The sequence below is a fragment of the Megalops cyprinoides genome, chromosome 8 (genome assembly GCF_013368585.1).
Source record: "Megalops cyprinoides isolate fMegCyp1 chromosome 8, fMegCyp1.pri, whole genome shotgun sequence".
NCBI classification, from domain to species: domain Eukaryota; kingdom Metazoa; phylum Chordata; class Actinopteri; order Elopiformes; family Megalopidae; genus Megalops; species Megalops cyprinoides.
The window spans coordinates 6,348,712-6,375,932 of NC_050590.1; the positions used below are offsets into that span (position 1 = coordinate 6,348,712).

General features: G+C 46.7%; 1 protein-coding gene across 1 annotated transcript; it reads right to left on the reverse strand.

Moving 5' to 3' along the window:
* Positions 1-25,883, reverse strand: spg11 (SPG11 vesicle trafficking associated, spatacsin). The gene is made up of 40 exons (XM_036534850.1): positions 25,656-25,883; positions 24,853-25,040; positions 24,092-24,319; positions 23,513-23,711; positions 22,916-23,053; positions 22,316-22,695; positions 21,974-22,119; positions 21,713-21,845; positions 20,456-20,611; positions 19,838-20,016; positions 19,041-19,217; positions 18,552-18,623; positions 18,205-18,332; positions 17,755-17,930; positions 17,339-17,549; positions 17,028-17,231; positions 16,682-16,788; positions 15,658-15,803; positions 15,160-15,324; positions 14,563-14,629; positions 14,079-14,244; positions 12,811-13,019; positions 12,554-12,662; positions 12,132-12,291; positions 11,493-11,753; positions 10,670-10,870; positions 10,428-10,535; positions 8,561-8,726; positions 7,988-8,202; positions 6,557-7,307; positions 5,892-6,037; positions 5,518-5,722; positions 4,411-4,548; positions 3,937-4,070; positions 3,448-3,555; positions 2,495-2,663; positions 2,032-2,108; positions 1,660-1,815; positions 744-895; positions 1-246 (listed from the first exon to the last, which is right to left on the reverse strand). The coding sequence occupies exons 1-40, from the start codon at positions 25,868-25,870 to the stop codon at positions 66-68; spliced, it is 7,227 nt and encodes a 2,408-aa protein (XP_036390743.1). The 5' UTR covers positions 25,871-25,883; the 3' UTR covers positions 1-65.
* Between the last annotated feature and the right edge of the window lie 1,338 nt (positions 25,884-27,221).

A 27,221-nucleotide genomic window follows, 5' to 3' on the forward strand; every position in this document is an offset into this window, starting at 1 on the left:
TTTTTACAGATAGTTTATACACACATCCACTGAAACCTAATGCCACAAATTAGTTATTGCTACATTTAGCTGGCCAGTTTGTCATTCAGATAACTGCTCGTCTTCGAGTCCTGCAGAAGCATGTTGGCGACGTCGAAAAACTTGTGCTCGTAGGCCAGCTTGTAATACATGTAAATGTCCTCACAGTATCTCAGCAGCTTCTTCAGATTCTGGCTGGCACTTGCAGGGGGCTTAGAATGTGCAAACCTGCAAATATAAAAATAAAATGGTGGTCGGGGTGTTCAGTTCATAATACAAGCGAATCAGCTCTTTTTATTTACTGAAAACCAGAGAAGAAATAACTGCAGAGGTGTGGGGTGGCAGTGTAGCATTGTGGTAAAGAGCAGAACTTGAAACTGAAAGGTTGCGGGTTCCATTCCCCACTGCTACTGTACCCTTGGGCAAAGTTCTTAACCCTGAATTGCCTCAGTAAATACTCAGCTGTATAAATGGATAACATGTAAAAATTCTAACCTATGTAAGTCACTCTGGATAAATGCTAATAATATAATGTAACGTGTCCTAGAGCAAGTGGGTATGTGGTGCTAAACTTAAAAAAAAAAACATTTCCAAGATATAAAAACTGCCTTTTATTTGTGTTGCTGTGACATCTGTGACAAAAAATTACAAAAGCAGAATAACACTCATCTGCCATGAGACATCTATATGTGTCCACTATAACCACTTTCAGAGTTATGACATACTTCCTGGATATTTCCTCAAACAGGCTGGCTGGAAGCTGCCTGTGGTGCTTGAACTCCTCCAGGTAGCTGAAATCTCCTTTGACAACTACTTTCTGATAGAGCACTTCCGCCCAGTCCGGGGAGAAATCATAGGCCTCCGCGATCACGGATGCCTGTAGATGAGATACATAGACGGCCTTTAGAAAGACAATGCAATGTAATACCATCACAGGGGATTAGAACATGGACACCCTCATATTACACCGCCTCCCTCCTGCCTCTGTCACACAAATCACAATCACTAGAACATCTTCACAGCACTCGCTGTGTGAGGAGGGCTAAGAACATCATGAAGGACATTACACACCCTGGATACCATCTGTTTAAGCTCCTCCCATCAGGCAGACGCTTCAGAACAATCTGCATACGCACAAATAGACTGAAAAACAGCTTCTTCCCAAAAGCTGTGAAACTACTGAACTCGGATATCTCATCAGTCTGACAAGGCTGATGTACTGCCATCAGTGGAGCATGTGCAATATCTATATTTGTATTATTTATTTACTACTTGTAATAAGTGCAATATTTATATTATTTATTTACTACTTGTAATAAGTGCAATATTCAGACTGAACCTCTACAACACCGATGCTGCTGGCGCCTTTGCACCCTTGTTTGTTAGTTGTATTTTATCGTTAACTGTATTTTTTATACGTTATACTATTTATATTTTATATTTCGTACGTGTATTGTTTCATACGTGTATTGTTATTGTTTGCATTGTTTGATTTTGTACTTTTTTTGTACTTGATTTTGACTTGAATATAAGTGCACCGTTGGGAGGCTGACACACTTGCAAGTTCGTTGTGCTTGCACAATGATGATAAAGTTCTTGAATCTTGAATCAAAGACAGGTAGCGTATCCTGGGATTGGTACCTGGTAGCACCGAGGCAGAGCCACAAAGGCTTCTTGCAGCTCTGGGGGGCGCAGGTTGATGACACGCTGGTTCAGCCCGTGGTTCAGGAAGTGGATCTGCAGGGTGACCAGCTTGGCCAGCTTCACGCAGCGCATGCCCTGGCGCACACAGGAGTCCTGCGGACACGCACATAGACATACACACGCAGACACACACACACACACACACACACACACACAAAGACACAAAGACATGCACATAGACACAGTCACACACACGCGCACACGCACACGTAAGCATCTGTTCGCACAGTCAGCAAGGGACCATGCGTTCCTCGTAGGCTCAAAGTGGTAGAAAACCAGTCTAAGACACAGAAAAACAAAAACAGGTACCTTAGAATAGCTCTCTGCAGCATCCTTCAGAAGCGTCAGGACCTTCGCCAAGGCATTCCTGAGTTCTGGTGTCACCACTGCAGTAAACAAAACAAAAAAACAAAAAAACAAAAAGAAGAGGAACTGATTGAAGACACTTTGTACAGTAGCACGTTTTTTTTTTTTTGCAGCATTTTATCTGCTGCTATTTTGAATTTCAAACAGACTACTTTAGACGACTTGCATAACAGAGGGAATAAACTTCCTTAAAATGCAAGACCGCAGTAGGCTGAAATGACAGCGCTATGTGCCCAGGCTCTCAGACAACATTGTACCAAAGTTTTACCAAACTGCGTTGTCAGCATTTAAGGTTAGGAGAGGACTGACCTGGGACATTGTCTCTGTAAAGTTGTAAAGTATAAAGTACAGTAAGGTATCTCTGTAAAAGATGTGCTTTGAACACCTCTCCTCCGACTCCCCTTACCCCAGGGCTGGGACTCGATGATTTTGAGCTGGGTGCGGGCCGCGGCCTCGTGGTTCTCTCCGATCTCACGGCACATGCTGAAGCACAGCGCCACCATGTTGTGCTTCTCGCTGTCCCCTGGGAGGCAGCGCTTGATGTAGTCCAGCAGGGCGGTCTTCAGAGTGGTGTTCTGGAGCAGAAGAGCGCACACAGACACAGATGCGCGCACACACAAATTACACACATAGGTACACACAGGCACACACACATAAACACAAACAGGCACAGATACATATACACATGAACACAGACACACAAATATATACACACAGACACACAGAGGCACAGATACACACATTTACGAACACATAGACACACACACACTCACAAAAACCCACACAGGCAGGCAGGCAGGCAGGCAAGCGTGCACACACACACAAACACACACACACACATATACAAACACATACACATACAAATACATATACACAGACACACAAACAAACACACACTGCTGATACATCCTTGATAGATGCTTGCATCATCTGGACTCTGAACAGGCATCAAAAACACTTGAACAGAAGCAAACTGGAGCACTGCCTTTGGGTGAGCTGCTCTGTGCATGAGTGGCCAAAGATTAACTTCAACTGAAGTCAGAAGGCCCAAGAAGGCACATTTATTTTAAAAATGCTTTTTGATTTGGCAAGACCCCAAAAGATGTTAAAAACAGCAGTTCACCAAAACGTTTGGGCTCTGACAGATTTTGAAAGGGTGGGATCTGACCTACGGAAGGCTGTTAGAGCGAATAACCATTAATATGCCATTTTTAATTCCCTGTACTTACATGCCAAATGAACAACGGCATTAATACAACCCCACATAACTATGCCTAGCTTTTTTAAAAACCCATTTCTTCAATGAAAGAGCATGTTAGTTCATCACACTTTACTTTCCGGTTTCCCGTGCCAACTTACCGACTCCACTTTCTTCCTCAGCAGCATCTCAAAGCGATGATTCTGGTTGAGAAGGTCAAAGATGTAGGTCATTTCGTTGTACCTGCCGATGCCCGTGAGGAGCCGCACCTGAGGAGGCATACACACGCATACCTTATTATTACATTACATTACTGGCATTTAGCAGATGCTCTTATCCAGAGTGACTAACACAGGTTACAGTTTTTACATGTTATCCAATAATACAGCTGGATATTTACTGAGGTAACTGTGAGGCAAGTACCCTGCCCAAAGGTACAGCAGCAGTGCTACAGCGGTGAATCGAACCAGGCACATTTTGTTTCTGAGCCCTGATGCTTACCGCTACGCTACACTGTCAACCCCCATGTATATACATGCATGTAGCCACGCACGCACACGCACGCACGCGCACGCACGCGCAGATTACTGCACTGCTCTGGATCTGCAGGACGCTGTCGTGCCACAGGCTGGAAGAGAGACGGGACTCACCAGCAGGCCATAGCGCTCGCTGTGGGCCAGGTGGGTGTGGCTGAGGTGTCGGGCGGCCTGGAGGACGCGCATGATGCCCTCCATATTACAGGTGAGACTGAAGCAGTCATGGGCCAGAATCAGCAGCTCCACAGCTGCGGGGGGGGCGTGGAGGACAGCAGACGTTAAACCACGTAAATTCCGTACCCGAGGACAATTCTCGTAAAAAAGAAAAAAAACTTTCTCGAAGGACAAGTGGGGCGGGGGGGAGGGTGGGGGGGGTGGGGGATGTACATCAGTTGCGGGCACCAAGTCAGAGCAATAAATGAAAACAGCATAAAAAAAAAAAAAAAAAATCAGACACAATCTGTCGAATGCCAGCTTGTAAACAACAACAAGCAGAACGAGCCCCTCGGAAGCTTGTTTAATAGGGCTGCGATGAGAGAGAGCGCTGGCCTTATGCACTGATCAGTGAGGTGGAAGTGGTCGGCTTACTGCAGCCCAGCTCCGCGAGGGGGATGGTGGAGACGTTGTCCAGGAGTTTCGTGCCCACGAGGTTGGGATCCCCACAGAGCTTCGCCAGCTGCAGAAAGGCCTCTCTCCCATCCCCAGGGCAGTAGATCTGCCTCCCTGCTGGAGAAAGGAAATCCGCAGTTGGGCAATGCCCGTTCATCACGTTAAAATCACTTTTGCGCGGCGCAAACGTGGAGAGACAGAATCTCACGGCTTTGATCTCACAATGATGCATAAAGGTGTTCCGTTCAAGGCACATTTGCCGAATTCATTTTCTGCTACGCGGTGCATTTCAGTAAACAGCCTACCTGACGCCGTACTAATGATGTTAGGTGTCTCATTCATCAACTGGATAAATGAATGTGTTTAGCGAGATTTAGACTGAATGGGCTGACCATACGTTAACATTACACTGTATTCATTTGGCACTTTCATCCAAAGCAACTTACAAGTGAGGCAGAGTGCAAAACAGGTAAAAATGCCACATAAGGACCCAACGTTAGAAGCGCAGCTTCAACAGTTGGCCAGACATGCCCGTTTAACATCCAAACCCCGCACAGTGGTCGTATCGCCGCACATTTTCCAACGACCGACGCAGAATGAATCTCCTTTAACTGTCAGAACTGCGGTATCACCCACCACCTTCTGACGCAGAATAACTGAAAACACGTGTTCAGACTTCATCTTCACTCTCAGGATTTGGACTGTCCTATGCCTAGAACAGGTCCTAGTGATAAAATGTTCAGTAGTGTAGCCCTTTCACTTCAATGTTAATCACTACAAGTACAGTACTGTGAAGCTACATTACCGTTATGGTCTTACAACCACATAAACACTGTGATTCACGGTAACGTCGCTTTTATAGATCATTACTAGGCTCTGCACTCACTTTAGTGTGATGAAAGTCTAGGAGGTACTACACTTTTAGCACTACGTTTAATCTGGATGAATGGGCTTGGTATCCGTTTACTGTGATTCTAGCATTTTTGCAGCGTTCCCAGCCATAAACAAATAAATAAATAAATAAATAAATAAATAAATGCACATCTGACGGGAAGCTTAAGTAGGTAATGAATGTCCCTTTCTCACCAGGTTCCTTCTCCTGGGAGTCAGCAAGCAGCCCCTGCACGACGGCCCTGGAGACCAGCTCAGCCACGGCCTCCGGCTGCAGGCTCTGCACGGCGATGAAGGCCTGGGCTTTTTTGTAGCGATCGGGCTGCTGGGACAGGAGCACCTTGCACAGCACCGTCTCCGGATCCTCGGCCGAGATCTCGCTGTAGGAACACTTCAGTTCCTGCGCATCCATATAAAACACACACACACACACACGCACACGCACGCGCATGCGCACGCGCACGCGCGCACACACACACACACACACACACACACACAGAGTAATGTCAGAGCGAGGCTGCCCCGCCCCCCAACGATGAGGACCAGGAGAGAGCAGGTGACGGACATACCTTGGAGAGCTCGTAGAGGCTGAGGACCTGTTTGCAGTAACTCTTCCCATGGCGGCACTCTTCCGTCAGCACCTGCAGCTGAGAGACCACCTGGTCCTCCGGGTGGGACACCATCACGAAAGAGGACAAGCTCCCGATGCTGGATGCTGAGTGAACGGAGGCAACATCAGATTAGAGGGGGAAAGGGATTTCCTCACGTGACCCTGTGCAGTCTTTAAATCTAAAGAAAGACATTCATCGTAACTTTGAAGAAACTTGGGGTTGATCTATGAAAAAATAAATCTCAGGGAAAGCATTTGGTTGGCCAAGCCATAATCAGGAGTCAATTATCTTGTGTGTGTTTGGTGATTAATTAAGTACTTTCACTGCAGTTCCATTCTCAAATACTGACTTTTGCAAAAAAAAAAATCAACTCTCTGAAACCTCTGTCAAGATGTAATTACATATGTAAAAGAAGAATCGTAAAGTAAATGGCATCAATTTTTTGGCTGTGGAAAATGACTAGGAGGGAAATGACATTTAATCCGCAGAAAAACTAGAGGGTGATTAGCCCACTGGAAGAATTTGAAGGTGGAATGAACAAGAGCCAACAGTTGCAAGTTGCCTGTCCGATTCAGAGAGGAGCACCATCACAGGTTTTAACGGTTACGCAGCACGGTACTCACAGCTGCGCAGTCCCCTCCTGGTGAAGTCCTCGGAGTCGGACAAGGCGGCAGTGGAGAGGATGTTCTGGAGCCCGGCCTGCAGCTGGGTGCTGTCCACGTCTCCGGACGCCAGGCCGCGGCAGTGCAGGACCAGCGACAAGTCGTGGTGGCACAGGGAGAAGTAGCGGCACACGCGGCTGGCCTCATTGATGCAGCCGTCGTCCAGCAGCTGCCCCACCAGCACGGCCAGGGCCGCCTCCTCCGCCGCGTCCACCACAGGCCGGGACCCCTCCCCCGAGGGCAGGCCCTCCAGGCTCAGGTACTTGGGGCAGTTGAGGGCCGCCATCTTGGAGAAGGAGAACTCCCTGATGGCGTCCTCGAAGGAGCTGTCGCCCGCCGCCGTGACGGGGAGGGCGAACATGCTCTCCTTCTCCATGGCCGACACCAGCACCTGCTGCCGCACCCGGCACAACCACACCCTCTTCTCCATCTCCTCCAGCTGGGACAGGGGAGTGGGGGTCATCTGGGAGAGCCAGTGTCCCGCCAGGGTGAGCAGGAGGCACTTCTCCTGCATGCACAGGAGCTCCGTCTCCGCTGGGCTGTGCGGGGCGGGCTCGGAGAGCTGGGCCTGGGACAGGAAGAACTCGGATGCGACCTCGCCGCCCATGCCGTTGCAGCTGAACTGCTCGTGGCACTTCCTCCAGAACGCCACCCTCGTCTCCTTCCTCTCCCACTGCCTCTTGGCCTTCAGGCCACGCAGGTCCTGCAGGAGCTTTAAACGGACAACACACGACAGCATCGCAGTGATTTCCACACGCCGACAACGAGGTCTGTACAGTGTGTTGGTTTGTTTAAGTACAGTGCCAGCCAAAAGTAACAAAGAAAGGCATGTCAAACTTTTACTGGTGCTGTATATCCCAACAAAATCAGCCATTGGTGTGTAGTCAATTTAGAATTGGTTATCTGTCAATTCTAGATTTTAAGCACTAAACAGCAAGTGTGTAATCAGGTTGTCAATGGAAGTTAATGCTTCTGCTATTGAGAAGTGGAGAGTAACAAGTACAATATCAGTCAAAAGTATGGACACACCTTTCTTTTTTATACTATTTTCTACATTTTAGAATGATAGCGAAGACATCAGAACTATTAAATCACACAAATGGAATTGTGCAGTGAACAGAAAGCATTAAACAAATCAAACCAGTGGTCAGATTATAATTCAGCCAGGAAACAGGTTCTAAAATTCCTGTTGTTTATGGAATCTTCAATAACTGCATCCCAATATGACAGACACAACATCCTTAAGCACAGTGTCCACCCCACAAACATCGCTGCTTCTGTTATATTTGGTAAGAAAGGATGAGTGACATCCATGACTGGGAATGACCTTTTTCTGCTGTTCCCTTACGTAACAAGTCTATCAGCACATCTTATGCAAGATAAGGGCCTCACCTCATTAACAACCACGCCGTCAATGGGCAGGCCGGCCAGCTCAGCCACCTGCCTGGCCTGGCTGAAGAATCCGCTCTCCTGCAGCTGCTCCAACATGTGCAGGCACTCCCCCTGCAGGACTTCGGTGGAACTGCTCTCCAGCAGACAGTGGCTGAGGGACACAGGTGTGTCCTGCAGTATCTGGCCGAGGAGGCTGAGCTTCTTAAAGTCCGGACCTGCACATGGAGCATGAAAGCAAGCATCACTCCAGGGTCTCCCGCCACACCGGAGAACGCTGCAGGTGCATATATGATGGGGGCTGGGGGGGGTGGGGGGAGGTGCTCTAACCCTAATCCTAAACCCAGATACACACCCAGGAGGGCTTAGCATCATTAAACCAAAGCCTGTGAGATTTGCACTTGTCTTTGGTACTACTTGACAGTAAAGATTTTTTTTGGAGGACACTTCCATCGTGAACTCTGACTCCGATTCCAAGTCTCCAAGTTAAACGAGGGAGCAATGTCGGCAGCTCTTTTGGAAAGGGCGTAGCGTACACCCCCTAGTGGCGGTGGCTGCACACTGCAGCCGTCTTACCGTTGGACTTGAGCAGGCGCTCCATGTCGGCCAGCAGCTGCAGCAGCTTGCGGAGCTCGTACTGCGTGGCACACTGCTGCATCATGCTCAGCAGCAGCACCGAGGCCTGGCTCTCGGCCCACTGTACCGGGACGCCCCCCGGGGTCTGGCTACTGCTGCTCTTCAGCTGCACAAAGCAAAGCACAGGTACATAGGCGTGCCGGTACAGTCACCACACAGCGCAGACTCAGCTCACAGCTCACACACTCTCACTCACACACAGCTCACACACACACACACAGCTCACACACTCTCACTCGCAGCTCACACACACACACACACACACACACAGCTCACACACATACACACAGCTCACACACACACACACAGCTCACACACACACACACACAGCTCACACACACACACACACACAGCTCTCACACTCTCTCACACTCTCTCACTCACACACACTCACAGAGCACACACACAGCTCACACACACAGCTCACACACACAGCTCACACACACAGCTCACACACACAGCTCACACACACAGCTCTCACACACACAGTTCACACTCAGCACACTCACACACAGCTCACATACACACACAGCTCATACACACACACAGCTCTCACACTCTCTCACACACACTCACTCACAGAGCTCACTCACACACAGCTCACACACTCACTCACACACTCTCACTCACAGAGCTCACTTACACACAGCTCACACACACAGCTCTCACACTCTCTCACTCACACACAGCTCTCACACTCTCTCACACACATATACAGCTCACACACACACTATATCGCATTACATTCATTTAGGAGACACTACACACTCTCACACACATACACATAATATCTCATTACATTCATTTAGCAGACACTCTTATCCAGAGTGACTTCCAGCACAAAAAACAGAAGTGTATCCAAGTTAAATAAGCAACAGTGTCAGGCCAGGCTAATAACACTCCAAGACCAATGAGTGTGAACATAACACCATTCAAGCACTATCACAAGCTAACGTGTGCTCTGAAACCAGACAGCAAACTAAAGGAAGTCAAGCAGATATACTACCATGTATGTCTCACACGCACCCACACACACACACACACACAAACAGAAACACACATACGTAAACACACACAGATGCAAAACAGCTGAGCACTGTCCCCACACTGTGACCTTTGACCGTTAAAGGCAGACTCGGGGAATCTAATCAAATTTTGTTTTTGTTTTTTTTTGTGGGGGGAGTGGGGTAGCTGAAGGGCCAGAGAGCATTTACAGGAACCACAGGTATCAGCAGGTAAACGTAACGGTCCGCTTGAGTCTCCAGGGAAAACCTAACAGAGGGAGAGAGGCCGCTGCCGCAACAGTGTCACTGTTCTCAGACAGGCACCCGAGGTCCTACAGAATGACACCTGCAATAAATCCAGCTGTCCTTGCATAACGGGAACCAAAATTCATCCTGACGACACTTCCTTGCGCAGCAGCAAGGTCAAAGGGCCATTACTTTCCTTAACTGACAAAGGATTGTAATAGATTCCCGCCCCAACATCCTGCCCCCCCCCCCCCCCCCGCCATGTAACAAACAACGCAGAGTTGGGCTTCTTGCCAAATCTGAGCATGTTTAATTGAAGGCTATAAACTCCGACATAAATCTTAATTTATCTGTGTACCACCCCCATGCTTACTATACCTCTTAAAACACAAAGGCAATTCAATTTAGATTAAACCATAATTGGTCTGACATAAAATCTGATGTACCCAGATGTCTCAAAAGCTTTCCGGGTCCTTTATGTTAATGAGTAAACCCTAGCGGAGAGGAATAAAGGCCCTCTGAAACTGACACAAGACACAGACGTGGTAAAGGCTTACATTTAGTAGACATTTCTGGAACTCCAGCAGTTTCTTCTTGGCTTCTGGGTAGTTTTTGTAATCGTAGCACAGGTCATACATTTGTAGCATATGGATCAGAGGGCAGTCCTGCCGGAGAGAAGACAGATGACATTTTCAGAACAGTACGAGGTGGAAATGACACAGTGTGACAAATGCAGAGTTTTATATTTATTATTTTTTTGTGACTTATTAAAATTATTGCTTGTAAATAGAGAATCTACCCTTTGAAAGAACTGGAATCCCCTAATCAGAGGCCTGATCTTGCGCTTGTTTAGCAGCGCCTTCCATATGATTGACAGGTCGTGGAGGTTCCATGCATGCTGTCTCAGGCTCTCGCTAATGTGGGCGGTGGCCTCTTCCACTGTGACATCATCCACAGAGGTCAGCACCCACACACACAGACACTGGAGCAGGTCAGCGTCCTGTGCGACATTTACATATGAGGAAGCAAATTAATGCAATATTACTCCTAAACACAAGATGGAGCTAGACAAAGACAAGACAAATCATACAATGTGCAGCCATAAGACAAAAAGACAGGGCATACAGTTTTGGAACAGGCTGGTTTAAATGTTTTGGCATTTTTTGTGTATTGTAGTGGTCTGAGGGTTTCTACTTTTTACCACTGTCACTTATTAGAAAGAAACTGTATGATCTCCGTTTGGGGGGAGCAGAAATTGAGTGGGACAGAGACGGTACGGCAGAGCCGCACGTTGCCCACTTTAATAACATGTAAACCAAAACCAAAAAACGGTGTTCCTTTAGCATTCAACTACAACCTGATTTCAGTTCCTGCAATTACATAAGTGATGCATTATGAGTAAAAAAAACAGCCATATTTAATGACCGCGATCAAACCACGCTCAAGCCATTAAAATAAATCAATAAAACGCATCAGTAACTTGCATCTGTAGCTGAAAGTCACTGTTAGTAAACAAAACTGTAATTGTTGCGCAGTGCCACTGGATAGTAAACGACTGAATCAAGCAGACCATCGGCCTGTGACAGCCGTGTGTCTCTGTGACCTCTCTCCCATGAACCTACCTGGTGGCAGGCAGCTAGCACAGTGAGGGTGGGACAGTGCTGGCTCATAGCCTCAGCCAGCAGGTACCTCCAGGCACTGGGCTCCTCCTGGCTCTGCAGCAGCACCTGGAACAGGTCCTTAGGGGGCTGCAACGCCTCCTCGCTGGGCAGGGTGCCCTGTGGGTCGGGGCCCCTCTCCTGCGAAATCAGCTGTAGGTGCTGGAAGGCCTGGGAGAGGTGAGCTTGCAGAGTGGGGTTGAAATGGGCCACCAGCGACCGCACCTGTCAAACAGAAACACAGCCACTCTGTGGGTAATAACACTCTAGGGTATTACCGTACTTTAACAAGATCTACCACATCCTGTATGGCACTAACTATTACGGACATGAGGCAGAGACATGTTCAGATCTGGTCTGTAATTTTCTGTACATGCTCTTGTTCATGTGGCCTTGTTGTAGGCACGCCACGAAAACCGCTCTTGAAAAGACCGTCTGCGACATTAACTCAGTGTAAACGTATTGCATGAGAGATGGGGTTCACTGGATGTAAATTTAAGAAAAGGGGGAGAGAGAGAGAGAGAGGTTACGATGGTGGATACGCCTGAGATTGTACCGAGTGGGGCAGTGAGCTGCCAGAAGGACAGGCTGAGTGGGTCTGACCTGCTGCGGGGGGTAGCTGTGCAGCTGGATGAAGAGCAGGAAGTGTAGCCACTGGGCGTCGGCAGCGCAGGCGTGTGGGTACGCCGCGCTCAGGGGCAGCTCATGGAGCTGGCAGAACTGCACCGCCAGCGCCCACTCCTTTCCCGCCTCGTAGGACGACCTGCACGGACAGACGATGTGCGTGTACAACACAGGGGACGCGCAAAGCGTGTGTACGTTCGTAGGACAGAGCTTGGGTAGTTCCAGTGGCACGTGCACATGTATATTCAGGAAGGAGATAGCATGTTTCTACGTTCAAGGGAGAGAAAGCATGGGCATACAATCAGGTGGCTTGCTCTGTCTGCAGTTAAATGCAAATGTCCTTTGGAATGGGCATAGCTTCCCGTGCAAGCTTTACTGAGCTGCAAGAGCCCTCCCAGTACCTGCTGATGCTTTTCCGGTCAATTGTATCCTTCACTGCGTCCTCTAGATGGACCAGCAACCCCTCTGCCGTCTGCCTCTCCGCCTCTACAAGCTTAGCACCCTTATCAGCTGTAAGAACACAAAAGCAGGTTTCATTAGTGCGTAACAACTCCCCCCCCCTCAATTGCTTCAGAACAGAGACTACGGAGTACTGTCCGAAAACACTCACTTGATCACCTGATGAACAGCTTACCCGCGCCCAGCCTCTAGGCCTTACCTAAAGAGTCCCTCAGGGAGGTCAGCTGCTCCTCCTCTGTGCTCTGACTCCAGAACCTGAGGATGAGGCTGAGCACGTTGAGGTCCACGCGGAGCTTCAGGCTGCCGACGCCCAGGAGCTCGCAGAAGCAGACGCAGGCCGCCGCCACGGAGGGGATGCTGAAGTGCAGCAGGGCCAGGCTGTAGGCCTGCTCCGCTGCGTACCTGAGGCTGGGACACAGGGACACGGCGTCACTCGCTACAGGGCAATGGGGACGCACTGTGACGGAGTGCCGTCACTACGGTTGAGTATGCACTCTGACTGCCATACCAACGAGCCTAGCTCTTTGGCGTCACGGTCAAAGTCGCATGTTTGGTACCCCGTAGACCCGGGTTCAAGGCCGGGCGGGGTGACTGCTCTCACCCTTCGCTACACGCACCAACGCCAGAATGGATGGGGCAACTGTGTGTTATCACCGTTTAAGGACGATTTGCTGTGAGAGCAAAGCCTTGTTGACTGGTGGTTGACAGAACATGTTGGCTCCACCCATTATGTCACTATGACTCATCCCTCATCCCGATTGTCTGACCGGGTGCAGGACAGCCAAGGCGAAGCCACTGGATCCTCAGCCGAGAGACGATTTATGGACAGCGCGAGACAGAACCGGAGGTCCAAATCAGTCCGGCCTCACATTTTTATTAGTGACAAAGTGGGGAAACGTCTCTGCTGACAACTCAAAATGGATGAATCTTATACATGTTGGAAAAGACTGGAAAAAAAAAAAACTGGCTGGATTCTCACAAGCGGAGAGCTAAAATGACACTGGCAGGCACTCTCCTGCTGTAATTTGCTGATAAGCAGAGAGGGAGCAGTAACCTTGATTATTAAGTGAACTCTGGTCCTTGAGTTCTGCAGACTGGGCCGTTTTTTAATCAATTCTATTCTTTAAAAAAAAAAACCTCTCTGAATAGACTGAAGGAACCGTGCACACCGCTGCACGGGATACTGTTCTAGGGATGTGCGAATGAGACAATGAAACCCTCCAGACAGACGCATTAAGAAGCATTAGGTTATTAGCTTAGCAAGAATATTATTCCAGAGGGACTTGCATGTATAATACACCGCTGGACATATTAGTAAAGCAATTCAGATGAAGCCCTTCCTCAAAAGGTACAACAGCAGTGTCCCATCTGCAAATGAAACTGGCAACCTTGGGGGTATGAGCCCTGCTCCTTACCGCTATGCCACGCTACTACTGCCCCCTGCTGGACAGAGCACTGCACACTTACTGAGAGGTCAAGTTGGCAGAATTGGCCAGCTGCTTCACTATAAAGGTCCCGAATGCGAAGGAGGGACGGCCATGGCGCAGGTAATACAGAAAGTCCAGGCTCTCCACCAGGGCGTACTTGTTGACAAGGTGAGGGCTGGAGAAGTGGGGCAGCTCCGCAGATGCATCTTTGAAGTGAGAGAACGGGCAGTTGAGCAAACCCCTAAATTGGTTACGCAACTGCTAACAATGACAGGCCTCAACAGTTACTCATGAGTCATTTACTCGTGAAAAAGGACACGTGTTCCCCTGTGCCAACACATAAGTTAGTCAATAAAAACATGAATATGATGTCAAAGGGGTCAACAAAAAAAACTGCATGACTACTGTTCTTCATTTGGCCAGCAATATCTGCAGTCATCAATTGTACTAGCAGGTTGCCAAAGGCAGGTGCCATGCCAGTTGCCTTGTAGCCGAATGCCTGTAGAAGTTGTCATTAGCCTTACCGGTTGGAGCTAACATGTTAGCCGACTGCCATCCAAACAATCTGGAAGGATCCAGTGGACGCAAGGACTGAAAAAGAAGAAAAACAGCAACTGCGGCAGAAATATTCAGCAGAGCCCAGTGTCTCAGTTTGTATTTAGGTTAAAGACAATATCGGTCTCTTCACAAACCAGTCAGTCTCCTTCAGTTTGAGCCAATGTCTAAAGGTTGTCCATTATATGCAAATACTAACTGCCCATAACCATACCGCATGTGCAGACAGCCCTGTAAAGGTGGATGTCCAGGTAAAGACGGAGGCAGTGAGGCAATGTAGCTTCTTAACTTTTGTGTCCCCCATTACTTCAAGGACAATTTTTTTTGTTCTCGTTTCAGTAACTTGATGGAAGCTGCCACAACTCAGCGGCAGTACAAAGTGTTCCCTGGCAATGATTTTGAGCAGCCTTTTACTTTTCCCCCCCAGCTCCTGAAAATGTGCACTCTACAGTTCTAAAAAAACAGGAATCGCTTTGGAAACAGCCTTTCGGAACATTATTACGAGTGTTCAGATGCAGCATTCTTCCATCGAAAGACCACCTAAAGGGAGCCAGCATTTACAGTACCTGCATGAGGTGGTATATGGTGATGTCAGAGGGGGGTGTGCAGCGGGGGGTGCTCTGGGGGAACAGGGCTGATTTTAGTTTGGGGTACGGGCTCAGGGCCATCTTCAGCAGCTGGAGGTCCACCTTCCACAGGGAGTCACCTTCCGTCCCCCTCTGACTGACCACCTGCAGAGAGGAACGTTCCGATTGGATAAACAGCAGAAGGAATGAAATACCCCTAGAATACAGATAAAACTGAAATGGCAAGTATCCACAGCCTTAAAGTTTTGTATAAGACGAGAGTTAGGTACACATGCACACAAATATAAACTTATAAACTTACACCTTTGGGTAATTTTGGATACTTCCATAGGACAGGAACTCTCTACTGTACTGATACAGGTGCACAACACAAGTACATGCACCTCATTCTGTTATCTGCCCTTACAAGTCTGTACTGGGACCCAGAATGCCTGCCGCTGGGTTCCATGGTCAGCTCTACCCCAGCACAGTGCCCACCTGGTCGATGCCCCCTGGGGCAAACATGATGGTGGCAAGAGCAAGCAGACTGTGTCCCTCCAGCAGCATGCTGCTGATGCTGGCCTGGCTGCCAGGAATCAGGACCTGGGCGCTGGTCAGGCTGGCCTGGAAAACCAGCTCAGGGTCTGTGGATGACACAACAAAAGGATTTTCCATATGAAAAAAGACCTTATAGAATAGAACAATCCTGACAACATAACAGTTTTAGCATTGCTCATTTAGGCTACTAAGATGTTTTAATGACCCTGTTGAGAGACAAGTAAGTTTATAGGGTACAGTTATCGTTTACAGCCACATTTACTGGTAATGCCACTGAATAATTTGATTGACGAATTAAACAATGAAAATGACATGACATATAGCCTTTTATAAATTATCTAACAGAGTGTTTTGTTGTCTTCCTTGCCTAATATATAGTGACCTGTTATTTATGGTTTTCATGTTTTAGCCAATGAGGTGTGAAGTGAGCTGTCAAATTTCATCGATTAATACATTTATTCATTTAGCAGACGCTTTTATCCAAAGCGACTTACATAGGTTACAGTTCTTTACAATGCTATCCATTTATACAGCTGGATATTTACTGAGGCAACTGTGGGTTCAGTACCTTGCCCAAGGGTACAGCAGCAGTGCCCCAGCGGGGATTGAACCGGCAACCTTTCGGTTACAAGTCCTGCTCCTTAACCACTATGCTACACTGCCGTAATACTGCCGTAATACCACACACGTTGGTCTCCAAACAGTGTCGGCACCAAACAAGTATCTGAGGTTGTTAATGGTTAATACAAACAAATGCTCAACTACTAAACGAAGTCTTCAACATAAACCTAACTTGTTGAGCTTAAACACTCATCACTCACAGGCGTATGACTGACCATTCACGTTCTTATCAAAGGCATGACTGAGCCCATCAAGCTGGGCCTTGTGTTGAACACCAGAATTCTCCATCGTTTTGCAGCAACAGCACAAACTCTGAAGGTAATCAATTCTTCCCCCCAGGTACCTGTCAATTGCCTAGTAATCTCCTGCACCCTCACAAGCATCTCAAACCAAGGGTAGCTTTCATACAAGCTCCTGTCGGACAGAGCTGGGGAGTTTCTGGGTGTTAAACTGCAAGGTGAGAGAAAAAAGAACAGATTTTTTTTACTCTCTCATACAGTACATACACACACAACAACAACACAGAGAAATTCACCACATATATTTTCCTAAATACTAGAAAAATGGAGAAAGCTTAAAGCTTCTTTAAGAGAGCTATGAATTACTCAGCTTCAGCAGTGAAGCCACACAGAAAAATGCTGGCCTGCTTTTTCATGAACTCAAACACACAGCGATCCCGGGCCACTCACTGGTAGTGCTGCAGGTACGTGTACAGCAGGTATCTCAGCCCATTCTCCAGGCAGTGGTGGATGAAACATGTATGGAAGTCCTGACCCTGAGGAGAGCGGAACTGCGGGATGGGGGGATCGGGCTGCATCACACCCCCTGCCTGGCCAAGTCTCCACAGGAGCTGCTCGAAGTCGGACATCTCTGCCTGGATAAACATCCCCTTCCTGCTAGGACAAAAGGTGAAGGTCAGGGCATCAGCCCCATTTAAATGAAGCCTTTCGCTGCATGGAGAACAAAACTGTTGCAAACTGGGCAGGGGAGCCTCTCTCACCTTGCCAGCATGTCCAGAATTTCATCCCTCATGTAGCTGGCACACACGGTGTTGTCGTTGACGACAGTGGCTGGGAGTGCCATCCACAGGGATGGGACCGCAGGGGAGGTGCCACGGGGGGTGAGGCTTTCGATCCAGCTGGTGATCCTCTCTTGGTCATGCAGAGAAGTAAGGTAGAGCCACAGGACTGCAGGGTCACATGAGCTGACCGCTGTTAAGCAGATGCAAACAAAGAACCTTCTAGCACACTCAGAACCCCTTCCTGTTGCCTACAATACACACTGGCACACGTGAAGACCATCAAGCTGCATACGCGCACCATTTTAAGCTCACGAAGCGGTTCATGCATACATGCAGAGCGATGAAATTAACATACGCGACCGCAACACGAGAAGCTTCGGTGGTTACAGGTTTACCATAGTCTTGCAGACGGGACAGCAGGATGGTGGCCTGGGCATTCTGATCCCAGTGTCTGACCCAGTCCAGTCTGATGGAGCTGCACAGAGCCTCTGCGGACTGCAGGTCAGTTTCACTCAGCAAGGTCTCCAGCAGGCATTTACATTTAGGGTCAGTCTGTTCCATCTGCAGAGCTCTGAGACAGGGCATTCATGTACAGTTAATCAGAGAGAGACTCATAAAAGTGCCTTACAGAGGTTCTTCGGTTTCGACAGACATGCAGAAAAAAAGGTTTAACACCACTGTCATTAAGTTCTCCTCCAAATTTAATATGCCCAGAAACAGTCCGCCTACAACCACGTTACTACAATCGGCGTTCAAATATGCAAGGCTTTGCGTAACAAAAATGTACACCGTGAGTGAAAAGCATGAATGAAAAAGTTAAAAAAAAGGGCTCATTGGAAACCTACCTCCTCCTGCTCAGAGAGTTTTTACTCCTTGTTGGTGGCTCTGAGCATAAATTCCCAACTTGCTTGATAAACTCCACCATCTTTGCCTCTTTGTCTGGTAAGTAGTTCTGCTTCAACAGTTCTTCCACCTGCAGATTGAAGAAACCCATCACTTTAACAGCTTCCGCTGCCACATGTCACGAACAACAAAAGGACAAGCACCAGCTCCTTCAGTCTTTATTGACTTGTCAGGTGTGACACCTACTGTGTGGAGTTAGTAACTTAATTAATGAGAAGCTTTACAACCCTTGTAATTGACAGATCTAATCGCTCCTCATATTTTTTTCCCCCCCGAACGTCACGCTCACCACAAAGTCCCGCAGATCGCTGTCATCAGTGTAGAGGCAAATGCTGTGCAGCTGCTCCTTCACATTGAAGCCCTGCAATCAAATGGATCAATGTTAATGATCCAGCTATACACTACATTACAATAACAGTACAAATGCTGACGGTTCAGTTGTAAGCACCAGGATGCTTGCACAGTTAGGGAAAGTGAAGCAATTTAGCTGAGGTTTCTGTTCAGTCCCACTGCAATGCATATTGTCTTTTCAGTATCGTAATACTGTCTATTGTTTTCCTTAATTAAAATGACAGCCACACCTGCGGCGGGTAAGAAAGGAAAAATGTTACAGTTTATTGTTTAAGTTTATTGCTCCAACTTAAGGACAAGTGCATTGCAATAAGGCTGAATAATATAAACAGAAGTAAGAACCAACGCAAAACCAATACGGTGCCATCGGTGAAGAGTACAGACATATCCTCCTGACTGGCTGCCCTCTGGTGTCCCTGCCTCTCACCATGTTCCGGAGCAGGGTGCTGGCTTGCTCTAGGTCTCTATGGGTGAGGCATCCCAAGGCCAGAAGGAGCCCACAGTTCCTCAGCGCTCCCAGACTCTGTTCCGGGCTCTGCATGCTCCTCAGGTAAGCCTGGGCATGTGGGATGTCATTGGTCATCACAGCACGCTGCACCACCTCCTGAAAGACACATGGACATTCATCAAAGGGCTCAACCAACACAATCCCTGACACAGTCTGTTTCTGCTTCATTAGCATGGAAATGCAACAACACTTCTTCAATCAACGGAGAACTGAAATGTTCAAATTAAGTTAATTAGACAATCAACAGTAAGACATACATGAATGCTAAAGAACCTCTCTAGGAGTGGAAGTGGTGCGATATTGAGAGGATATTAAGACAGAGATAGGAATGATTACCCTCCCTGAGGAACTCACACATCTGGATTCTGATAGCAGCTAAGCCACTATGTAATAAAAGATAATGGAAAGAGTGTTCTCGAAACACTTCACAAAATGCAAATTACACCCTACAGCAGCCTCAGGGATCCAAATTGACACTGCAAAGAGAGGCCGAGTACGTGCGTCTGCATGTATGTATGTGCATGCTTGTGTTTATGTGTACATGTGCATTATGTGTGTATATCTATATTTTCATGTATGTGTCTGTGCATTTCTATGCATATTTATGCATTAGTTTTCTCTATATATATGTGGCTGTGTTTGTATGCCTACATCTGTGTTTGTGGGAGTGGCTGTGTGTTTCTGTACTGTACTTCTACCTGTATGCACATCTTTACCTCAGTAGAGACGGAGTTCCAGTCTTCCTCCAAACCAGTATCAGGCCCGGCAACAGCAGCAGGGCCTGGTGGTGGAGCGTCCACTCCTGAGAGCCAGGGAAATCTCTTCATGAATGCTCGCAGGTCTGAGATGTACCTCCCCAGAATGTTCACACACTTCTGCAGATTGTCATCCAGCTCTGCCGACATATGGGACACAGAGGAGACAGTGAGTGATATAACAGAGGATTTTCTGCATGACCACCCGAAACAACTGACACAACGCCAACCCAAATGCCACCCACCCTGTGTGCAGGAAAGCATGGCAGGGCACCAAAAACGAGGCTAAATGCAACTACACTGCACATACACCAAAATGCAATGATCACTATCTAATGAAAGGACTTCCTGGACAGTTTTATACAGAGGGAGCTGGTTCATTACCTCTCTGAAAAATGATCTTCAATCATACATGATACAGACAGCTGTCAGCCAGCTTTCTAGCAGCATCTTTGATTTTGCACATGCTGATTACTTAGACATGGACATCCCCCACGGGCAAGTCTCTTTGCACCTACCCCCACCCACAAAATCGGCAAGGGAAACCGGTGGTCAACACTGCAGTGAGCCGAACATTACCCTCTGTGCTGGACAGGATCTCCCTGACTTGCGCGTTGAGGAATGTCAGGGTGACGCTGAGGAGCTGCTCGGAGAACTGCTTGCTCTGGGACTCAGCGTGGGTTTCTCTGATGGCGGAGCTCAGCAGATCGAGGGCTGGACACAAGTCCTCCACGTCTAACCAGTGAGAGCAACACACACACCAATGTATATGACCTCATCTGGATGCTCAGTAGCAACCAGGGCCTCTCGTCTCAGTCAAATATGTTGGGATTCCTCATGTTAACCCACCGACCAACCACCGCACTGTCCTAATTCCATCTTTCTTCATGCATGCTGGCTGCTGTTCTTCTCTATCTGTGCACGGGAGTTTTTCCTGGATAGATGTTACGGTCCAGCAGACAATCTGATTTTAAAAAGGGCATGCTCTCCTGGTTTGCTGACTCGATCTGGATTAGTATGCTATGATGATATGACAACCTGTCTTTCATCTAACATGCATCACTAACAACTATTGAAAAAATTATGTTATTTCAGTTAATGTAACTGGCCATAACAGGTTACTAGTATCTATAAAATAACACCACACTGCATAGAGATTATTAGCTTGTGAATACTTCCTAAATACAGTTCTTTTTCCTCAGTATTACCATACATTTATAATAATACAGAAATACTAAATTGTTACATTACTCTACATATTCGTAAATATTAATGCTAATATTAAACGCAATGTAAAAGCGTCATTGACATACAATGTTCATGCCGTATACTGAAACTCAAATGTTACACTGCAAAATGTATGACAGAGTAACTCAGAGAAGCAATAATATGTAACAGGAAATGCTGCACCATCTTTTTAGCCGCTCTAAAAATTCCAAAGGTTAACAACATTTGAGCCGACTGCCCATTCATCATTTATAGACTGTGAAGAGAGGCCATGCACAATATGTACCAAGAACAATAGGTTAAAAGTCACATGTGGCTCTCTGAAGTATAGCCACACTGTGCTCAAAATAAATGATAAATTTGTCTCTAAACATTCAAGCATTCAAAACTTAAAACCAGGAAAGGGGTTTGCTTTAATGTGCTAAGCACTTAGAGCACACCACTTACACGACCCTTACCAACATAAATATATGGATGCTTGGTACATCCATCCAAATACCTTTCCAGGTCCTTCACCCTCAAAAGAAATTAATCTCAGTGATCTTTAATCACAATGCCAGGTAATATTTAGTGATTCCTGCTGAACTGTAAGTTTCAAAGCTGTCTTACTCTTTAACTGGGTCTGGGTTGAGACAGCCACAGATTGCTCAGGAAGACTGTATCCTGCAGGGGCACTGAGGATATTCTCCTTGCTCTTTAGAAAGAAATCCACTGTGTCCAGCTGATGGTTCCTCAGTCCAGCCTGCAACGGGGATAAGAGGAAAACAAACCATCACCTCCTTTTTTAATGACATTTTCCCTTTGAATGTCACTGAAAAATTTCCCCCATTGATGCTACATGGTGCTGAGCCCGAGAGGAGCGCCCCCTACCTGCAGGGCGTGGATGGGGATAGAGCAGCGTCCCCAGTCGTTCAGGTGACAGAGGGAGTCCACCGTGCCAGCACTGCCAAACACCATCAGCCTGTTGAGCAGTTCCTCCTGAGACACGGCAAAAAGCACCAGGGACAGGCCAGTGTCTGCAACACAGACGCACCCATCGATACAGAGGCCATTCACAGCTATCAAGTGTACCCTTCAGGTCATGTTTTTTGCAGTGTATCAATGACACGCAAAGATTCCCGTCAATTATTTTTATTGTGGACACTGGCCCTCTCCTGTAATGTAATGTAATTTGTTCCAGGATTTCATTAGGGTGACCTCTGACCCCCTCACCTTTGAGAAGAAGGCTGAGCTGCTCGTCTGCACAGCGCTGGACAGGTGCACAGGGCGTGGCGGAGCGGTGATAGGTGACACCCTGGCTCTTTAGATCCCAGAAGGCCACTGTGGTCTCGCTGTTCCCAGGGTAGAGGAAAGTCAGGACCGCTGAGAACTCGGATACAGAGAGCGTGGCGGGCACCGCCCCTTCCTGCACGTCGAAATTCACCACCATGACCGCCGCTGCAGCTGCTCTCTGTGACAGGCTGACGCCGGCCACGGCCCGCCTGCACTCCACCTGAGGGAAGTCCCTGAACCAGGGGCACACCCTTTCCTGGTGGGACAGGGACGAAGCCCTCGCCTTGTTGTACATCGATGACAACTGCGATTCCCAGGAGCTAAGACAACAAACACCGGGTACAGAACAGTTTAAAAAAAAAAAAAAAAAAAAAAAAAAAACAACTTCAGAATTATCTTGGGGAACGACTGAGAGAATGACAAAATGGTGTAGGCCTATGTTGTATGTTGTCTCTTTAATAAGGAAGTGAGGGAGCAAAGTTCAAAGGTTAGATATACATGTTCAGTGCAAATCTTTCAGGCCGAGGACCACGGGCTCACCGGTCAGAGTGGAAGGAGGTGCCTAGCACAGAGTGACTGTGTTTGGCACTGGAGAGGCTGTCCTGGTCGGTGGGAGACAGGGGTCGCAGTGGGGGGTACGTGGGGCTCACATGGCAGAGCAGGTGTTCTGGGTGTCTCCTGCAAGAACGACACGCAAAGGAATAGCCAAGACACCCCGTGCTAATCTTTGAAAAGACGACCAGTGCTTCATTTTGTATATCTAATTCTAAGAAGTATTTCTTTCAGATTAATTTTTGGAGGTAAAAGTCCTTCTGTATTTGAAACCGGAGCCCAGGGGAAGTCTCCAGTTGTAACTGCAAATCAACAATTAACAGCACTTAACATTTAGATTTATCTATGCTCGCTGCATTCCAAAATCTTTCCTAGGTCTCACTTTCTCACAGACCAACCCCAAGTGGCTGTTGAAAAGGCATTCATTACAGACACCACTTCCACATTGCAGCTGTCCTGTCACACCTTTCATCCAGCATAACAAATTAAAAAAAAAAAAAAAGAGGAGTAACAACATTTCACAAAATAAATCAACTCCTGCTGGGCGGCTCTGCGGTTAAATCTTTCCCAACACCGGTCAATTACCTAAAATATTCATTCAGGTTGACAGCAATGGCAGAGCTGAAAGAGGTAGCAGCTACAGCGGTGCTGAGGTCCTGAGACACCTGGAAGAGGCAGAAGGAGGACAGATCGGGAGGGGGTTCATCTTCGCCTAGTCCGTCTGAACTGTCAGAGAGCAGGTCCACTCTGGCAAGCTGCCTCCCGTCAGTGCTGTCACAGACATCTGGGATAATGTGTTGAAGACATAAACTTGTTAAGTCTTGGATAAAAAAAAAAAAAAAAAATCAAACTGGCAACTGCCTAAGAATGTTTACCTATATTCATACGCTAATTTGATATGGGCTGCTCAACTGATCAACTTTAAATTAACATGCTGCTTTTTCATAATTAATAATAATGATATTATTTTTACATTAGTGTTAATAATAGGAACAACTAAGGGAGCAGAGACTCATAACCCCAGTAAAACACGGGCACATTATAAATTGTATTCGATACCATAACTGCAAAACCTGTGGGCAAAGGTGACAGATTTATGAGAAGTTATTTCATCCAGTCTAGTGTGACCCAGTCATCAACGTATGTGCCTGTTGCTAAGGATACAGATGTGTCCAGTGCTGGCCAACACAAACAGTGCGCCTGGGCAGATCTGGTAATCGGTGACTTTATCCAGGGCCTCGGGAGGGACACCAATGGTGCAGCACGCCAGGATCTCTGGTTCTAAAGACTCCCCATCCCAGAACAGCTGCACCAGAACACAAGCGTTCAAAAGAACAAAGCACCGGCCGTCTGCAAAGGACAGCAGCTTCAAGGAGACCAACTCAGACACACCTACAAAACAAAGACAAAGCGGGAGTCTCAGCCAACACACTTCACTCAAACATAGCGGTTAAATTGCATTTAATTCTTTCTTTTACAGATTTACAGCTGCTTCATTTCCTGTGCAGGGGGAATAGCGTCTATATAGAACACCAAAATTACTTCTCAGAATGGAACATCTACTTTCCATTGTGTCAGGGAATATCTAAAACTGCCTTTGGTGTCAGTATACAAAGACAATGAACTATACCTAGTGAGCTTCTCTGAAGTAATCACCATGAATTCACTCCACATAAAATGATTATGCATGGTAGGAGCTTGATATTATTTTTCAAGGGACAAACTGATTAGAGCTTAGCAATAACCAGTTTGGTTGGGCACTAAGTAAAGGCCTTTGCAAAACTGATTTACAGTGCTTAGTAAAACCAGTCAAACACTTTCCTAAGATTTCATACGCTCAGGGAAACCCCCAGGAGCTCTCTGAGGCTCACCGTCAGTGCAAACCACTTCACCTGGGGTTACATGGACACAAACTGTACACTCACTTGAGTCCTTCTCCTGTGCTTTGCACAGAAGGGTGTCTGCCGTGCAGTTAGCTGTACAGATGGGGGGACTTCCAGCCAGGTCCTGCGCCCCCATTTCATACAGCCATAGGCCACTTTCAGAAGCAACAGCCAGCAGTCTGGGGCTGGCACACACTGAATTCTGCACAGTCACCTCCTCCCATACAAAGCTGCAGGCAAAGGAGAAAAACAATGCACTTCCAGTACAAAAAACAGGAACAGACATGCATCTGCCCAGCTAGCTCGGCAATATACATTGTATTAAAATGGATTGACAAGATTCTTGTCTAAATCAGAGGCTAACTATAAAAAGAAGCCATGCAACTGCAAGTATCGCAAGTACTGCAACTGGTGTGAGCACCAGTGTAGCACAGCGGTAAGGAGCAGAACTCATAACCAAAAGGCTCCTAGATCCTGGTTCGATTCCCCACTGGGGCACTGTTTCTGTACCCTTGTGCAAGATACTTCACCCAGAGTTGCCACTCCAAATATCCAACAGTATGCTTTTACAAGGTGATTTTTTTTTTTTTTTCAAAATGCTTCATTCTAATTATATGCTAAGATTATGAAGGCATTCAAGCCACCTTTCACCTCAGGTATAAGTGCAATTGTGACTGAGTGCACCTTTACCCCAAGAAACTGCTTCATAACCGGGTGAATATAAACATATGTACACCAAATATTACAAATATATTAGTTAAATTTAAAACAGCATTGACATTCATTGATTGAGATCTATTTGTTATAACACTCACAGCACAAGTGTTATCCAGCCAGTTACTTACTCTTTGTAGGAGCCATCAACTACGGTTTCGGAGGCCGCAGTCTCTGAAACATCTACCACGGTCATTCTGCCGCTGCCACTCATACAGCAGAGCAAGGAAGAGCTTTTAGCCATTTTAACTTTTACGGCGTCTTTTACATTTTTGCAGAATTCGTTTTCTGGAAGTAGTGCAACCTCCAAAGCGCTATGATCACGAGAGTCAGATTTGTCGACCATTTTTAACGCGTCAATTTACTGGCTAACGTTACAAGAATATACTCACTGAGCACGCTAACTTTCTAGCCTCTGTTTATGAGGTTATTTCACCCAGCTAGCCCCTAGATCCGATTCTACTCTGAGCTAACAAAACGCAAGCTAAATGCCATGATATGTCATGGCTACACATCTAGGCTATCTACATTGCAACATTTAATCTGTCCATTCGCGTATTCTGAATACAGCACCTTTCGGTCATATCAAAAGTACCTAGTTGTTCGAAGACAACATTTCGCTGTAATGCATAGCTCGATAGTAACAATATTTTCACCCCAATTTTCACTTCCTCTTTATGAGGACTGACATGTGATTCGTACAATGACGCTACAGCATCATGATCATGATTATCCAATAGGAGAACTGGCCGGCAAACGTCAACAAAAACAACTGAAGAAAGACAAAATCAATGGATACTTTTTGGTTTATCTTTTATTGTGAAAATGAATTTTCATACATTAAGTACATATACATAGTCAATAAATGTGTATTAATATATCAAATTATCATACAAGGCAGACGTGGATTACAGGGCTACAGGGCTACAATTAATTCTTGTGAATGATGGAATCTGGAATCTACTTGTGTTGTCTGAAGCTAAACCTTTAAACAGCTGTGGCGCTCTACGAAAGGTGGAAGTAGTATATATCCTTGTATCTGCACAATAACTAAGATTTTGCGACTCTGCTAATTTTCTGAGCAGATGACTGCGTAGAGGATCAAAAATATGGATAAAGAAGCATTAGAAGTTTATGGTAAATACAAATAGTATTCATTCCTCTCGAAAAACGTTGTTGTCATTTCATGTTTCTACTGGCAGCTTCGTGAAGCTGGCAGTTTCGGTTCCGTTTACAGAACTAAAGGTGGCTATATGTTTAGTTCGAGTCCAGTTTTATCTTTTGTGTTACCAACATTTAATTTTGGAAATTGGTTTCAGTGAAAAGAATTATTAAACAGTATAAGAAGTGAATGTACAAATCACTTTAAAGCACGGATTATTTTGAAAAATTCTGTAATATGAGAGTATGTGGGTAAAATATGACACTTTTCACGCATATTCAAAATATACTTGACCCTAGCAGAAAAGCTATACACTCAGCTATGATCTGAGCGTTTTGTGCTAAAGCGTCACCCCGGCCATGCAGCTCACTAATAGACTTTTATTTTTGAATACAGAACGACACAAACTATATCACCATGAGTGATATAGCAGCCTCCGAAGACTCGTTCCTCAACAATGTAGCAATTTGTTCACATCCAGGCGGGCCATTGATAAGCGCCTAGAAAACAAACTGATCATTTAAATCACCTGTGT

Excerpts from the sequence above, each read along its gene's own strand:
- spg11 (XM_036534850.1), bottom strand. The coding sequence starts at position 25,870 with ATGGTCGACAAATCTGACTCTCGTGATCATAGCGCTTTGGAGGTTGCA. Across the intron at positions 21,846-21,973 it reads TCCCCATCCACGCCCTGCAG|GCTGGACTGAGGAACCATCA; the intron begins GTAGGGGGCGCT and ends TCCCCGTTGCAG. Across the intron at positions 8,203-8,560 it reads GCGCCTGCTCAAGTCCAACG|GTCCGGACTTTAAGAAGCTC; the intron begins GTAAGACGGCTG and ends CTCCATGTGCAG.